The 15,782-nt window shown below is 41.8% G+C and overlaps 2 protein-coding genes across 8 annotated transcripts; both read right to left on the bottom strand.

The window, feature by feature from the left end:
- Window positions 1-792: 792 nt before the first annotated feature.
- LOC139333354 (cortexin domain-containing 1 protein) lies at window positions 793-1,018 on the bottom strand. The gene has a single exon (XM_070965675.1). It carries the CDS (start codon window positions 1,016-1,018, stop codon window positions 833-835), a length of 186 nt encoding a protein of 61 aa, XP_070821776.1. The 3' UTR covers window positions 793-832.
- Window positions 1,019-2,815: 1,797 nt separating this feature from the next.
- Window positions 2,816-15,493, bottom strand: arnt (aryl hydrocarbon receptor nuclear translocator). 7 transcript variants are annotated; one of them, XM_070965877.1, is made up of 20 exons: window positions 15,146-15,327; window positions 14,406-14,499; window positions 14,207-14,248; window positions 14,052-14,099; window positions 12,970-13,183; window positions 12,147-12,360; window positions 11,893-11,995; window positions 11,726-11,791; window positions 11,450-11,535; window positions 11,212-11,288; window positions 10,568-10,702; window positions 10,356-10,430; window positions 9,246-9,397; window positions 8,861-8,983; window positions 8,274-8,361; window positions 5,939-6,126; window positions 4,910-5,120; window positions 4,555-4,729; window positions 4,333-4,469; window positions 2,816-4,235 (listed from the first exon to the last, which is right to left on the bottom strand). In XM_070965877.1, the coding sequence occupies exons 1-20, from the start codon at window positions 15,180-15,182 to the stop codon at window positions 4,152-4,154; spliced, it is 2,349 nt and encodes a 782-aa protein (XP_070821978.1). In that variant the 5' UTR covers window positions 15,183-15,327; the 3' UTR covers window positions 2,816-4,151. The 7 variants fall into 7 exon arrangements, with proteins under 7 accessions (XP_070821978.1, XP_070821979.1, XP_070821977.1 ...); XM_070965878.1 differs by having other exon boundaries at window positions 4,555-4,726; window positions 4,910-5,123; XM_070965876.1 differs by having other exon boundaries at window positions 4,910-5,123.
- Between the last annotated feature and the right edge of the window lie 289 nt (window positions 15,494-15,782).

A 15,782-nucleotide genomic window follows, 5' to 3' on the forward strand; every position in this document is an offset into this window, starting at 1 on the left:
GTGCAAAACCTCCAAAATATTGTGTGACAGAATTTGGGGAAAAAGGGCAAAACATCTGCTTTGCATTATAGGTCCATCACTGAGAACTTTGAAACATCTGTGCCACATTAGTGTGGAAAGGAGGACATTTTCCTGTCTTTATCAAGCTGCTTTTCACAGCGTAGTCTGCTATGATGAACTGATCTCACCTCAGCCTTTTTTTTCTCTGTAGTTCAAGTTGTGTGTATTAGTGTTTAAGTTTATGGACCTGCATGTATTTATGTTTATCACACCAGGAAGGCTCACTTGAATGAAAGCATTGTTATTTTAAAATTCAAGATTTAAAAAAAACAAAAAACAAAAACATGAACCTTTTGCACATTTCAACACATGGTGACAATTACTCAAATCTCGAATGTCTGATGGTGCAGAGGAATGCTGATGTTTTACATTTCAACAATATTTTAATGAGTTTTAATTTCTCTTTGAGGATTTTTCTAACCATGTCTAATTGTATATATAACCACGCATAGCTTGTATTATTTGTAAGCATAGACAGCACTGCACATTTAAGTATATCGTGTGATTTACATTGCATACTCACATGAGTTGAAGTTGCTGGCTGCTGCTGGTAGACATCTGTTTTTTGTTTTCTTTTTTTTGTACAAAATGTTTACAAAGGTGGAAATTATAAAAAAGTTGGAAAAATGTCAAACAGAACTCCACCAAACTGACTCATGAGAAGTCATAAGAAAAACTTCTTAATATTCTTTGGTTCATGGCAGCTGATGTTTGTGATCTCATTTGAGGAGTTTGGATAGATGTCACCTCTCCTGTGTAATGTGCAGGTTCATCAGTCCTCTGTTTGCTCCTCCTGGTGTGTCGTGACAGAGATAGCGCTGTAAGGGTCCAGCACCATCTGAGCACAGCGGACGATGGCCACCAACAAGAAGAAGCAGAGCAGGAAAAAGAAGAAGAGAGCAAAACCGAGGTCCACATCCACGTCAAACCTGCCTACTGGAAGGGTTGGAGGGTCCATGATGACCACTCATACACACTTAAAAAAAGATCTATTCCTTAGTTGTCTCCTCAGTTTACTTTCCTATTTTACACCGCAGTAGTAGTAGATTATTCCAAAATCCACTTTACCCTCATCTGAATGGGTTCAACCAGTTCATTGCATGTCTTGGCCTCTTTTTCTTCTCCAAACATTGACACTTACTGTCGTCCATAAAATGGATTGGTGGACGCACAGAGCCCCATTTGGCACCTGTGTCTTCCATGAATAGTTAATAAGGAGTTTGGTAACGATCAGGCCGTTCCTGTGATTAGAACACCCATTTCTCTGGTCTCTGCAGGACAGGAGACGTGTACAGGAGATGACACCTTAACAAGAGTCACTGGATCCCTGGTCAGCACAAGGCATGGACACATGTCGAACACAACAGAAAAATGTGGCAGTGCACACAATTTTAAAGCTTTACTAAGCAAATGTGTGAAGATTAAGATGCATTGTCTATACTGAATCTGTTCACTCAACACACGCCTGCACATATGCTCAAGGTTGTTTTGTGGTCTTAAAAGTGAAGGAAAATAAGTGTGTAAAATAGTAAAGATGCAAAATGGAAAGGTTGAGGAGGAGAAAGAGGATATGATGCCTTGGTGGCAATCCACTTGAGAGGGTTGGAAACTGATCCTGACCAAAAAAATGCAGATTGCTTGTACTCTGATGCCACTTCAGGGAGACACACATGTCAAGAGTAAAGTGACTCTATGCTAATAACAGTGGTTCTGAGGAAAAACAGCAGGAGACGAGAGCATGTGTTGAAATGAAACTAGCAAAACAACATTTACAGCACAAGACTTCACTCAGGTGCAACCCTAACAGGGCATAGCTGTAAGCCTATCTAACACCAGCACTAGCATTAATTAAATCTGTTTTCACCCTGAGGCTGAGAGAGAGAGAGGAGGGAATGAAGAAGGTAGAAACTGATCCCAGGACATACCCACAGGTCTCTGTGTCTTCACAGGTACACAGGACGGGAAGGAAAAAACAGATATAGGCCAGTCAAACCAAAGCTGGCTTTTGTTTCTTTACAAGTTAATAACATTAAAGTGTTTCAGGGAAGTCAATACATGCATGGATGTAATTAAAGACAGCCGTGACTCCTGCATGATTGGTAGAATGCACGGCTGCAGCAAAGCAGCGATCATCAAATATGACTTTGTGATTAAGGATTAAAGTGTGTGCAGTTCAAAACACATCCCACTTCTTCATTTTCAACAATATAACAATTTAATACAAAAACCAAACATATCTTTCTCTCGTTTAACATTTCATGGACATATACAGTATATTTATATATTTGTGTTTCTATGAGTGATAAAAGTTCACATAAATGGAGAAAAAAAAAAAACCTTGATACAGAGCAACCACAGCGGTTATCAACAATAACAAAGACAACACAGTCACCGACATACCACCCTCATGAAGATGGAAACTGGACAATTATCAGCACGCGTCTTCATACAATTACATAATTTGTCCTCATGAGTGTGCAAGTGCTACACACCGACAATGGAAAACTCGAATTAAAAGGGTCAAATTTTAACTAATTCCACATTTTACAAATTCAAATATTTTAGAAGAATAATCTTTCATCTGACAACGATCGTCTACAATACAAACTTACCAAAAACTGATTGTAAAACACAGGTGATTGGAGCTGGTTGGCAAAGATTCAGTCCAAGTCAAAATGTCTGTCACAAATAGGAGGACAAAAAACTTAGAAAAAAAAAATACTCTGGGGGGGTTCTCGCTTGAAGATCATATTGATTTTATCTGTTTATTCCATTTCAATCCTGAATACCCTGATCAAACCATGAATAAAATACCAATCAGACAAGGGCAATGAAGAAGTCAAGAGATCATCAAAAATGTCGAAATAACAATAAAATACTGGGAAACATTTCAATTAAATCAAGCATTACTACCACGTCTCCATTTTAAAATAACATTATTCAAGGACAACATTTATGACAACAAAGAATGGCTTTAAAAGTACACAATTCCTGCTTGTTAATTATTGCTGTGAGATTTCTTTTTTTGTATTTCTTTTACAAAAGGAGTACAAAAAGCCCATAATTGGTACAGGGTAAAGCAGGGCGACAGAAAGAAGATTATCAAGCAAGTCAGACACCCTACGACTGTGTTAAAGTTGATAATGACTCTATACGCATCCATTTTACAATACATACACACGTGCATACTGTATTTATGTAGGCAAAGAAAAATAGATTGTATACATTTCCCACGGGCACTGAGACAAACAGTACGCAGCCATTGTAACACTGTGTCTGCTGTTGAAGTAAATCATTCACCGAAGAAGAAATCCTCACATGTAGAGGAAAAACAAAGTTATAAAATTTATAGGTGAAGCCACCAAAGTACAGAGAAAAGTGTACTCGGTATCGCAGAAGCGCTCCATAAAAGCAGTGCTTACATGCAGAGGCATGCTGTGGGTTTAAAACGGTGAGTGAGGTTAGCACAGACGGTGGTGGGTTTGCGTGCCACAGCTCAGAATTTAAAAATCACCAAAGAAAGCTGTATATCCCTGCAATTTCCTGAGAGTTTTAATACATGATCGGAGTGATTAGTCTACATGCTAAAGGGTAAAACAGCAAAATACACTCTTCATCAATGCCTGAGTAAAACTAGGAACATATTAAAATAAAAGGCCTTTGTGTGTGTATGTTTACTTCCTGGGTATGTGTACCAGAGTGTGAGAGTGTTTCTGTGCAATCTATTCAAGTGTGGTTGTGTGATTGTGCGCTTGTATACATATATATATATCACATATCTACAACATAGGTTGTTGAGCTTTGGGGAACGCTAGCTAGAGAATTCTCTTACAATGGCCGGAATATTGTTAAAATAATCATCTTTTAGTCAGTAGCAAATCCTTGATTATCCTCCCCTGTATATCTGCAGTCAGATATATCCCTCCATCTTTAACTGGCTTGTGGCAGTGCAATTTAAGCCATGCAAAGCAAGGGATTAGTGCTACTCTCAGGAGCAGGAAGAGGAGCAGAAGAGCTAAATATAAGAAAGACTGAGGGCAAAAACAGTCAAGAAGACAAAGGGCTACACCAGCAGAAAAGTATTGACCAGGTCACTCATTAAATGGAGGGTAGATGGGAATCTCAAAGTCATCGCTGTTGAAGTTGGCAGGCTGGTCCAGCATAGACAACACATCCTAAATCAGATTAAAGAGACAAAGACATTTAATTTAAGTGACTGACAGAAGGAGAAGAAAGTGCTTGAGAGAGATAGACGAGGCTCGTATCACTCACCGGAAACATGTCTTGCTGGTTGCCCTGAGCGTGAGGATGCTGCTCTGCATTACTCTGTGAGTGCTGCTGGCCTTGCCACTGGGGCCACACTGCCTCCGCTGCCCGAGAGGGGAACTGTGCCCCAGACTGAGAGCCATCTGGGATGAAGTACAGCAGGGGGTGAGAGGAAGCACTTCTATAACACAGAGAGATGAGACTGACACATGCACGCACACAACCTACCATAACCATTGGTGTTGAGGCTGGCACGCACATTAACGGGAGGGTAGTTTGCACCGCTGGTAGTGGTGGGAGAAGCACCTGTAGGCATCTGGTCAAAAGAGTTGGAGGAGCCACCTCCAAATCCCATGCGTCCAAACGGTGGAGACATGGTCTTTGCTGGCTGGGGAGCCACCTGCTGGATAGAAAAGGAAGAGTAACTATCTGTTGACTCGAGACAGGTGGGGTCGATGTTAAATAAGTGATATAATACTATAAAAGTATCTCTATAGAAAGTATGTCTAGCCTTTTTGAATGAAGTTTGAGTAAACACCAAACATTTAAGAAAAAATAGACTATGAATCTTGCACTGGCTTACCTGGTTATTAAATTGTGGTCTAGTTCCAGCTCCAGCACCAGCTCCAGGCCATCCTCCTCCTGCTGGTCCTCCATGAAGGGGGTTGCCAGTGCTGGACGGGGTAACTGAGTGCGGGACTCCATTCTGACGAGACATCTGAGCCAACATCTGCCCCGCTGAGTGGCCTGGCTGAGCCATCTGTGGAGCTATCTGTGGAGTCATATTGACTTGCCTGCTAACAAACATGAACAAAGAGAGCGCTCTGTTACCTGGCTGTCATTTACTGAGAGAAAATAATAAAAGAAAAAAAAAAATGACATCACCCCCTATTAAATGTGTTCTTTTCAGGTTAGCAGCAAATGAAGTAATGGCGTTCAAAGTCAGCACAACAGTGAGAGGAACAACTCGAAACATACAGTAACCACATTCAGGAATACATTCAGAAGAGACCATAATTTTTCTCAGGCAGCATCTGTACCCACTTAAAGTACATGTGGGAAGCCTTTGTTCTCCTATAGCCTTCATGTGGACTGCAGTATATGGCAGATTCACAATTGAGAGAACTGGGAGTTTTCCCAGGAGCTATTGTTACACATAAGACAATATCATGACAAAAAAAGCCCATGCCAGCTCTGCTCTTACAGGCAAAACCTCCAGACATGCAAACCAGCTGGAAGCCCACATACATTCATTCCCATGACAGCAAAGCCCATGTGGTTATTCATATATACTTTACAGTACATAACAATCAAATTATCTTAAGATCAAAACTGAAGTAGAATACTTATTGTGGTTGGCAAAATCTCTGACATCCAAGTTCACAATACACCCGAATGAAGTCAGATCTCAACCTAACAGAACAGAGCTGCGGGCACGCTCCTCCTTTCTGTGCCATGTTGTTTGAGTAAGACTATGACCATGAAGTTCTTCTCTAGTAAGTGACATTAACTGTCCAAGGAGTTGATTGGATGAAGTACTGCCTTCAGGTTTAACATCTTGTGTACACATGAACACATGCACAGACATGTAGACACACAGAAGACCTCCTACCTGTACACGTCATTGGGACGACCAGCAGTAAAGTTGTTGGCTGGAGAGTAGAGCTGTGTGGAGGGAGTAGGGGTGGAGGGCAGGACCTTAGTCTGGTCTGGGCCTTGGAACAGGGAGGGGTAGAGCTCTGGCTTCTCAAGGCTCTTACTGTGGTCCGGCCCTGCTGCTGTCACTGGCTGCACCGGCATCTGAGGACCACCAAAAGTACCAGTCAGGGATTGCGCGCCAAAACTCTTTAACTTTTTTAAGAGGTGACGAACTGGCCTGACTCTGCTGAATGTGCTGAATTCAGCACACTTGCATTTGGTATGTTTACAGAGACTGTGAAGCTGCTGTCAAATATCGCACCACCATCAAATGTCTACTTAGTTTCTGTAATACGATATCTCACATTGACCGCAGATGGAGGAAGCTGCAATAGTACGAGACATTACATTACTCTACCAAGCTCTTCAAAAGAAGATGTAAACTGGACTCAAAAGCAGGAAAAAGCAACCAACCACAATATTGAGCTACTATACGTTAGGCTGCAGCCCTAGTCAAGTCAACTTTATTCTTGTATCTTATTATTTATTTATAATCTTTACAATTTGTGCAGTACAACACACATACACAGAGAGAACCCCTTTTCCAGGAACAAACATGCACCAGGTGTCATATGTGCAGAGGAGACAGAAGCAGCAGACGCAGAATTAGCAGAGCAGAGCACTGGGTAAATAAAGAGGACACGACAGAGTCAATAAAGTGCTTCCCCAAAGGCAGCTGGTTTCACTTAAATTTTCTGTTGCTGGTAGCAACCACTACTGGCACAGGTCCAAGGCAGTTGAACTGACATTGTTATAGCCATCATTTTTTCAGACCTGTCAGTAAAGGCCACTCCAAAATTCCATAGTATGCACTACATACTCAATATGTGTACTACTGTTATCTAGCTGTAATCATACTAATTACGATAATCATATAATACATCCTTGATTTGCATGCTGTAAGAAGATAGAGAAGAAGAACTGCGAGCCACAGATAAACTCTTGGATCTTGCTGGCATTTTCTTTGCCAAACAATTCTTAAATTACTGGAAAACAAAAGCAATTAATGTTGCTCCAACAGCTTTTAAATATGTAGTGTCTAACTAGCATCAATGCCGTGTTGTATTGTGGGATATTTGTGTACGTGTAGTGTCCAGTGTCTGCGTTCTGAAATATTCACCAACAGTAGTATGCACCTCATGAACAATGTAGTTCATGCTACGGTTTTGGACACACTGAAAAAACTCACATACTCTTTTTGCATATTCAATAGTATTTTAGAATTGAATTTTGGACAGGCCCTAAATATTGAAAGTATCTTTTATCGACTGCCTAAATAGATTTGTTGAACAATCGTCCGTAGGTGTTCCATTTCTTACAGCTGTTTTGCGGCTGCTGTTCATAATTTGAGATATTAGTTGCTTTTCAGCAATCAGTTTACTGCTAACCAAACTAGCCTTAATACTAACTAGCTGTTTGGAGCTAACATGTTGCTAATACAACATTCAGGATAACTGTTTGTGTAGAGTTTCACTAACTTATGTACTTTACTCAACTTTCTTTTACTCTTGTAGACTCTATGTATATTTTTATGAGATTAATTACTTTTTGTGTGTATTTACATACACATTTGGGCCAATGGATTTCCATGACTTTAATCCAACTTTCACCAACAAACGTTATGTATGTATAATATGTTTGTACATATATATGGACATTTGAATAAAGTAAGAATTAGCGATAATTCAATAGTAATTATATTAATTAATTACAACGTCCAAGAGGACGTTTGTGCTAGATGTACTGAAATATAATGAAGTTCCCTCCAGGTGTTCTTAAGATACTGCGTTCATGAGAACAACCTGAAAATCTGAAAACATCGTGCCTTTGGCAATGGCTGTTGCCAGCACGGGGACATAAAAACTTCAAAGGCTGGTTGACTGCATTGCTCCAACTACATGCACACTGAAGGCAAGAGCAGAGTTTCAGTCAAGATTGTGATCAAATGTGGCACTTGGAACTAGGAACTAGGAACATTTCCAGGCTTAAAATATCTTTAGATAATCAAGTACTACAGAGAAAGTGTTCAGTTCACGCATGCATTCAAACAGCAGGCAGTCCGTTGTGACAATGAAACTCTCTTGACATCCGCCTCTGTTTTCCTGCTGAGCAAGTAATCAACATCCTGCAACTGTTTCCATAAAAAGGCCTGATCAGTCACTACAGCAAGGGACCCAGAAGAAATGGGGCATAGTCTACGCTTCAATCAAACTGGACATTCATGTGTCACCGTATGTGCCTGGGCTTACCTGTGAGAGGGTGATTGGTCCTGCTTCATACAGGCCGTCTCTGGTTCCACCTCCCTCTAGCTCGGCCTGCTGTTGCTGCTGTAACTGTCTGAAAAGGGAAACAGAGTGAGGGAGGGTCAGTCTAAAATAGCTTCATTTCCATTTCCGTGCCCTCCACTCCTGAGTGAGAAATCCCAAACACCTGCTGACATAATAGCACTCAACCCGCCACCGGTCACCATGGCAACATAAGAGACACAAGGACAGAAGAGGACCACAGTAACACGCTTCAGGAGAGAAAGGTCTGTCATACAAATCCATACTGCTAACATACTACACCTCCTGTGTTGAAAGACTCTTTAAACCAAATTCACTACCAACTATAAGAAAACAGCTATTAGACATGCTTCTTATTAGACAACAGCACTATTGTTCTAATACGACAGAGAAAAAGAGATGAGTACGATGGAGAGAGGAATCACCAAGAGTGGAAAATGAAAAACAAAAACAGGACTGCAGTGTGCTACAAACAGCAGTGGAGTCCCATGAAGAAGCAGCCCCTGTTCTCCCATGCATGGGGAGGATAGTCAGGCCAGGCCTGGTCTCACCTGGTGGCCACCTGCCCAGGGCTGAGCACTACAGGAGTGCAGTTTGGGCTGCTCTGGCCCAGGGATGGGGGCAGCGAACCCCCTGGGGAGGAGATGGGAGTGAGGGGTTCCTGTGGTGAGTTTCTATTGCCCCACAATCAGAGATGGGTGCAGAGGAGAGGTGGGAGGTAGGAAGACAGTGATCAGTGTGTGGTTTATCAAAGGGGGTTGTGGTCAGGGTGCAAGAGCAAATGGGGATTGAGGGTGATAGGTAAGCATTCAGACCGCGGGATCTTTCACAACAGTCACATTTCAAGACGTCAGTGGTTTCATTATGTTTGATTGTGTAATCATGTTGCATAATCACCAGTATTGGTTAAATCATTCTATGGTTAGTGTGACTCACTTGACATTGACGTTAGTGCAGATGATATACTCAATCTCTTCTGAAAACGGGTTTTGGAAGGTGAAGGAGCTGGTTCTCATCCAGATCCATTCTCTTGATTTGGAGCGAAACCGGAACATCACTGACAGGACTTGGCCCTTCAGCTTCACCACCTGTGGACACAAGTCCAGCCAGTCAAACAGTTACACTTGGTTTTACATGCACACAAAAGTTTGTTATAGGGATATATCTTACAGCATGAATGTCTTATGTTTACCAATAGTCAAATTTTCAGATGTAGAAAGTGGCTAATTTAGACTTAGACTTTTATCCTGACTTATGATTAATTTAATTATTTCATTGTGAATACAAGGTTGCCGTCACAGCTATATTTTCCTAATATCCAGCCTTTGTTATGCATATGCAAATGCACAAGCAGATTAGACACCTGATATGGCGTTTCCATGACCAAGAAATTGGCCCTCACGGGATATCTGACAAGCAATCCCAGAGCCTACCCAGATTAAAAACTGGCACATTTAAGAAAGCAGATTACTGCAGGCAGTCAACAAGAACCCAGCAAGTGAAATGGAAACACATCAAAGTCTGCTTCCAGGTCTTGAGTATTACTGCATATGTGAAAACATTGTACAAACCCTTTGGTAGCTCAAGAGGAAGCTTCATGAAATCTGATAAGACTGCCTAAAATGATGTCACTTAAGGCCACATGGGATTGGGCTGAAGACTAAAAGTGACTTTACCAGAACTCTGGAGCCCCCTCCACATCTCTGCTTGAGGCTAGCGGCTTGAAGCTATATTAGCCTCCAATAGCAAAACACAATTGAATCTGTACAGTCGAGTAATGCTGCATTGTGAGTAATTTAAGCACCATGTTTTAACAAAGAATAAGCGTGTGTGTGGAATAAAACAGACTTCTGCTGCGCCAATTTTGAGCATTTATTTTTAAACCCTCCCCTGTGAGTCATCATTGACAATTTTACAGGAGTGCAATACTTAATCGGTGGAGTATTCTTAACTGCATTCAACACATTAATGTGGTGGTACAAACACAAGAGATAAACTGAGACAAAAATCAGTCCTCAGAACGCTGCACAGATTCATATTCCTCACCTGTTGGAAGCTGTCTCTCAGTAAGCCCTGGTCTTCAGGGTGGGCGAGTTCCAGAATATTCTTCCCCAGTAATTCCTGCAACACACAGCAGATAAAACAACCACCATTACCCTTGAAGACATTAACATTAACTTCTGGCACACTGGTTGTCAGTGGACGCTGCCCAGTACACAGTGCCTGTCCTGGACATTTCCACCAGCTGTGAGTCTTACCTGCGGCTGGTAGCCGACAGCCGCCACACAGCGGTGGTCTATGAAGGTGAACATGCCCTGGCAGTTATGGCGTGAGATGAACTCCACTGGAACACTGATACTGTTTATATCTGTGTCACCTGGGCAACAAGTAACCTGAAGTGGGAGGGGAAATAAAGGCAAAACCCAGTTTTTAGTATAAGCATAATATCATATTCAATATCATCTGGTTGTCTATTTGGACAAATCATCACTGTCCCTGTTGGGTGCTTACTCAAAAGTCATGAATATCATCAATGTTTCATCGACAGCTAACAGACAAAGAAATTCTTTCAAAACGCACAGTAACAATGTGTAACAGTAACAACAATTATCCACTGCAGATAAGACTGCTGATTGTGACCGTAAAATACTGGTTTGTGGTAGATATTCGTTTTCAAAAGAACATGTCTCTTTATCACCTGTAAAGGTGATTTTATTCTTTATTGATGTATACAAATTGTCAGCTATGAGGATCAAGATCCAAACAAATGGTTACAATTTCACAATTACAAAACTTTTTCTTCCTTTCCAAACATATACTACTGAATAATGATTACATCATTAGTTAAAAATTGCTCTCTCTGTAAGTTGCTTTAGCGCTCTACACGAGGCATCCATCATACCTGTAATCTCCCGATGGCGACGAGACAGTAGCGACTCCCCTGAGTGTTGTCTGTGTCATCATCTGTTAATGATACTCCTAAAAGACAAAACATGCAAATACTGTGTTAACATGGGCCCCAAGGAGTAATTCATGAATATGCGCCATATTTATTACATTTAGCATAAGAGGTCTTAGTTAAATTATGAAGGAACTATAACAGATAGTTATGGCAACCCTTGCAAAATTACTTGTATTACCTGCAGGGGGCCATGCCTTGATGTACCCTGTACAGTGGACCACTACATATTGGGGCTCTCCTTCCTTGGCTGTGCCCAAACCATTCCTAAGGTGGAGGAAGAAATTGTAAAATATAAAGTAAAAGGTCAAGTCCTATTTCTACGCCAATTATAAAATTGTGCTTAGATCTTGCATCTCATTGGCACTGGCTTTCACAGGAAGGCTTACTGTCTGCACAGAAATCCCAACACAATTTTAAAAAACAAATACAAAAGAAAAACTTTGGTTCTGGTCACCTGTTTCTATTCCTCAGGAAGTTCAGTCTGTTCATGGACAACGGTTCCACTTGACAAGAACCACACCTGCAATTACACACAGGCCACCATGTGGGCAATTTATGCTTTCAGGCAGACATATCAATAAAAATAATAAAGCAGATAATTAAGCATAGTATGAGTCACACCTCATTCTGCAAATGAACGATCGACGGGCTCCCATACTCATTCTGGCTGATGACTGCTGACCTTCCTTTTTCACTGTTCCGGTCTTCAAGTCCAACATCCTCCCTTTAAAAGGCAAAAAGTCAGATTCAACTCAATTGTGAGGCGATCATGTGGGGACATGTTTTTTGTATTGACAAAGGACATGTTTTTGACATGAGCAGTGATCAGAGATTGACTTCTGTCTGCATTTTTATTGTGTGTGTATCCTCTGTACCTGTGCTGTTGTTCTCTGCAGTAGAGAGCTGCTCCCTGAGCTTTTCTGTGTCGTCTGGGTGGAGCTGATCGTAAAGGGAGGAGCCAAGCCATTCAGATTGTGACTGGTTGAGGACGGGTGTCAGGGAGTCAGAGACATAAACAATGCGGCCAGTCTCACATGACACCACGAACAGGAAGCCATCGGCTGCCTCCAGTATGAGGTGCTTCAGCTCCTACAAACAGATGGCATCAAAGACATGCTAGGCACTGAGAGACTGATCATGGAGCATGAACCTACAGTCTTCATGTTTTCACTTTTTTGCGATAAACTCCCTTTTCTCTAAATTTAGACCCAAATGACGATGCACCTTGATCTTTGCTGTCCACACTGTTAACCTGGGGAGGGTGTATTAAGACATGTGCTAACTTCATGATTGTTACACCAGCTGCTGGAGGCTCTCCTACAGCGACTGCATATTCACAAAGAGTATTCTGAACCATTTACAAGTTGACCAAGGGACAAAATTAGATTAGACTAATAAATTCAAAAACAGCGGCTGCCCTTCAGTTACCATGTGAGAAAACTAACTTCCTGACTTAAAAGGTGCTACTTTCAGTCCTCTTTCACTCTATTTCCATTGAGCTCAGAGGTTTAGTGTGAACTACACTGCATGTGTGAGGCCTGTACATTAAATTCACTATGGTGACTTCTACTAAAGTAGCACTGCCTTATCTGAATTTTTTTTCTTTCTGTGAACACGCCTTCAGCAAATGCCTATTTCTTTCATATTTCACAGCTGACGACGCATCAGTTTCAAAATTTCTGTCTCGGTTGCTCATACCTGATCAGTGAGAAAAGAGGGTTTGTATGACCCATCCGCGTTGGTATTACCACTTCCTCTCAGAGACTTCATATGGGACACGGCCATTCGTAGGATGGTTAGTTTGTCTGGTTTCCGTGCTAGTGCACTGCAGGTGGGCACCATGTCTGACAATTCTGTGATATAAGCGGTCATCTTGTTGCGCCTCCGCCTCTCAATCTCACTGTGATTCTCCCTGGAGTGAGGAAACGAGGGAGGACGGCATAGGTGGAGAGGACAGGAGGGATTGAGATGGGGGAAACAGACAGGCAGGTGGACAACATGGAGTAGAGTTTAGAGTTAGAGCTGCAATGTAAGTATGCCAACTGGGAAGAAGAGGTGGGAATGAGAGACGGTGAGAGAAATAATGAACGCCCAAAACAATAACGTGTAGTCAATGGTCTATAATGATGGTGACAGTAAGACAGCCTGGTCTTTCAAGGCCAGATATTGTGGCAAAAGAGAGCAAGTGCAGATAGAGAAAGATCCTTCAGATGTCCTGAGAGGGGGGAGAGAAAAAGACAGAGAGGACAGTTGCTCAAGAGGAAAGGATTATCAAAGTGAAAGATGTATCTGAGTCACACACAGCATAGCAGTTAGTGACACATAACACAGTGGTGGGTTGAGAGAGACAACCAGCTACCTTGGGCAAAGAAACATAACATTCTGACAAGCACCAAAACAGACGCAGTAAGCGGCAGAATATACCAGTAATTTTGTGCTGTCAAAATGACAATTTGCTGGGGTACCAGCCAGACAGGATAGTATTTGATCAGTGCATTCAATATTGTTATGGATACAAGCAGGAGAGGCAGCCTTCCACAGTGGTACAGGCCATACCTGGCTAGTTTTTCCTTATCTGCAAAACTCTGATCTTCTTCCAAAAACCTGGAAATGAAACCAACCCACTAAAACACAGGCCCAAAAATCACTACCAAAATAAAACGAAGAGTAAAAAAAAAAAAAAAAAAGAAAGTGGAAAGAGACCAGCATGGGGTCTGTATCAATAATACTACTTCCCCACACCCCCACACAAATCTATTTCTCCTATGTTATCCTCCTACCGGGCAAAGCGCTCTTTGTCATTAGAACCTCCTGTATCGTCGTCACACCTGAGGAAAAACAAAGAAAACATTGTTTGTTATCTCTGCAGTGTCAACTATCCTAACACTTGATATACCACCTCATCTTGCTTGTGGCAGAACAAACCGAAGCAAACCTGAACAATTTATTGCCTTCTTCATCATCATCAAAGTCCGGCCTGTAATAAGGACAAGAGCACCACATGAGCAGTTTCACAATAATATTCTCACATGAATTTTCACCACAATCATATGAAAAAACAAATGAAAGTAAGCAAATACTCATAGCACAATATTGAAATGTCAGCACAAAATGTACCACTAACACACACTTACGCAGCTCTTCTTTTGTTGGTCCCTTTTGGTACAACAGCCCCGCCACTTGCTTGGGTCCCACTTCCCCCCATACCCAGATTTGGGTCTGGTAGCTCTATTAATAACACGGAGGCACAGAGAGACTAAATGTAGCACAGATGACAGTTGATTTCCTATTGTGAAAAAGAAACTAACGTTCAACCACTCGTGCCCATGCATACAGGCCAAATTCATATTAACACACATGAATGACATTACTTTTATTTCACAATCTACGCATTTAGCATAAAGTTAGCCCCTCATCAACTAAGTACAATCTTAATTCGTGTGTACAGATTGTATTTAAAGACCAAGGACAATCACGACACCAAGCTAACGTTAAAGATACATTTAGCACATTACTAAGCAACACTACCTAAAAACAGACGCATATAAGCTAACCCAGCTTGATACTCAGCTAACTTCTCACCTCACGCTATCTCATTTAACCATGTAAAAAGATCACAACAGAGCTATCTTAACTGTTAGCTAGCGCTAATCTAGCAACTGTGAGCTGGCTAGCATGCCAGCAAGCTACCACTTATGCAATAACCAGTTAGCCTTGCTGTGGCATTTGCTACTAAGCTAACTTAGCCGATGCTGTCACGCTATCTTTAGGAAAGTGTCCACTTCAGCGCTGCAAGAGAAAACGCCTACATCCGATTAGCAGTTGCATAGTAACATGTCAATAAACTGCCGCTGTGATTTTTAATGCACTTTACCTGGGTTTGAAGAGGACATGTCCGTGTGGAATAACATAAACAAACAACTTCGGGTCCGGAAAAAAAATCCTCAAACACCCCCCCCGCCCCTCCCCCTTGCTAGCTAGCTAGCTAGCTAGAAGCTACCAAGTGCCTTGCCGATTTCCTTGCGTATGCGCCTTTATTTCGTGTTAGAAACACGCAAAGCCATGTCTAGTACTGTCCCAGAGTGAACCGAGGATTTAAAAAACAAACAAAAATAACAGTTTGCGCCCCCAGTGCCCTTTTCCCTGTTTTCTCCCGGTTTAAACCCCCTTTCTATTTAAGATGGCGTTTCAAGCTAGCAGGGCGCAAGGTGTCTACAGCGTCTGCGTTTCTCCTCTTTCTATTGGATACGACACGAGCCAGATACAAATGACGTGAAATGTTGGGAAATCCATGTTTAGCACCGCCCCGCTGGCAGTGGAGGGAGTTGCGGGTCCTTAAAGTTAGAGCACCATCTTTTGGGTATATATCGTAAATGTGGCAGACTCTGACTTTCTGGTGGTTTCTCCCAGCGTCTGACCCTGAAGTCGTTGTTTCATATCTCGTCAATGGTGAAGGAAATACTGAGATCTTTAGCTTAAGAAGACATAAGAATGAGTTGATGTAAAATACT

Source organism: Chaetodon trifascialis, chromosome 7, assembly GCF_039877785.1.
Source record: "Chaetodon trifascialis isolate fChaTrf1 chromosome 7, fChaTrf1.hap1, whole genome shotgun sequence".
NCBI lineage: Eukaryota > Metazoa > Chordata > Actinopteri > Chaetodontiformes > Chaetodontidae > Chaetodon > Chaetodon trifascialis.

Bases quoted from the DNA above. Each gene is read 5' to 3' on its own strand.
- arnt (XM_070965876.1), bottom strand. From the start codon at position 15,182: ATGTTATTCCACACGGACATGTCCTCTTCAAACCCAG. The intron at 14,249-14,405 runs GTAAGTGTGTGT...TCCTTATTACAG, and splicing joins ACCAACAAAAGAAGAGCTGC to GCCGGACTTTGATGATGATG. The intron at 8,362-8,860 runs GTGAGACCAGGC...TTCCCTTTTCAG, and splicing joins CCTGGGCAGGTGGCCACCAG to ACAGTTACAGCAGCAACAGC.
- LOC139333354 (XM_070965675.1), bottom strand. From the start codon at position 1,018: ATGGACCCTCCAACCCTTCCAGTAGGCAGGTTTGACGTGGATGTGGAC.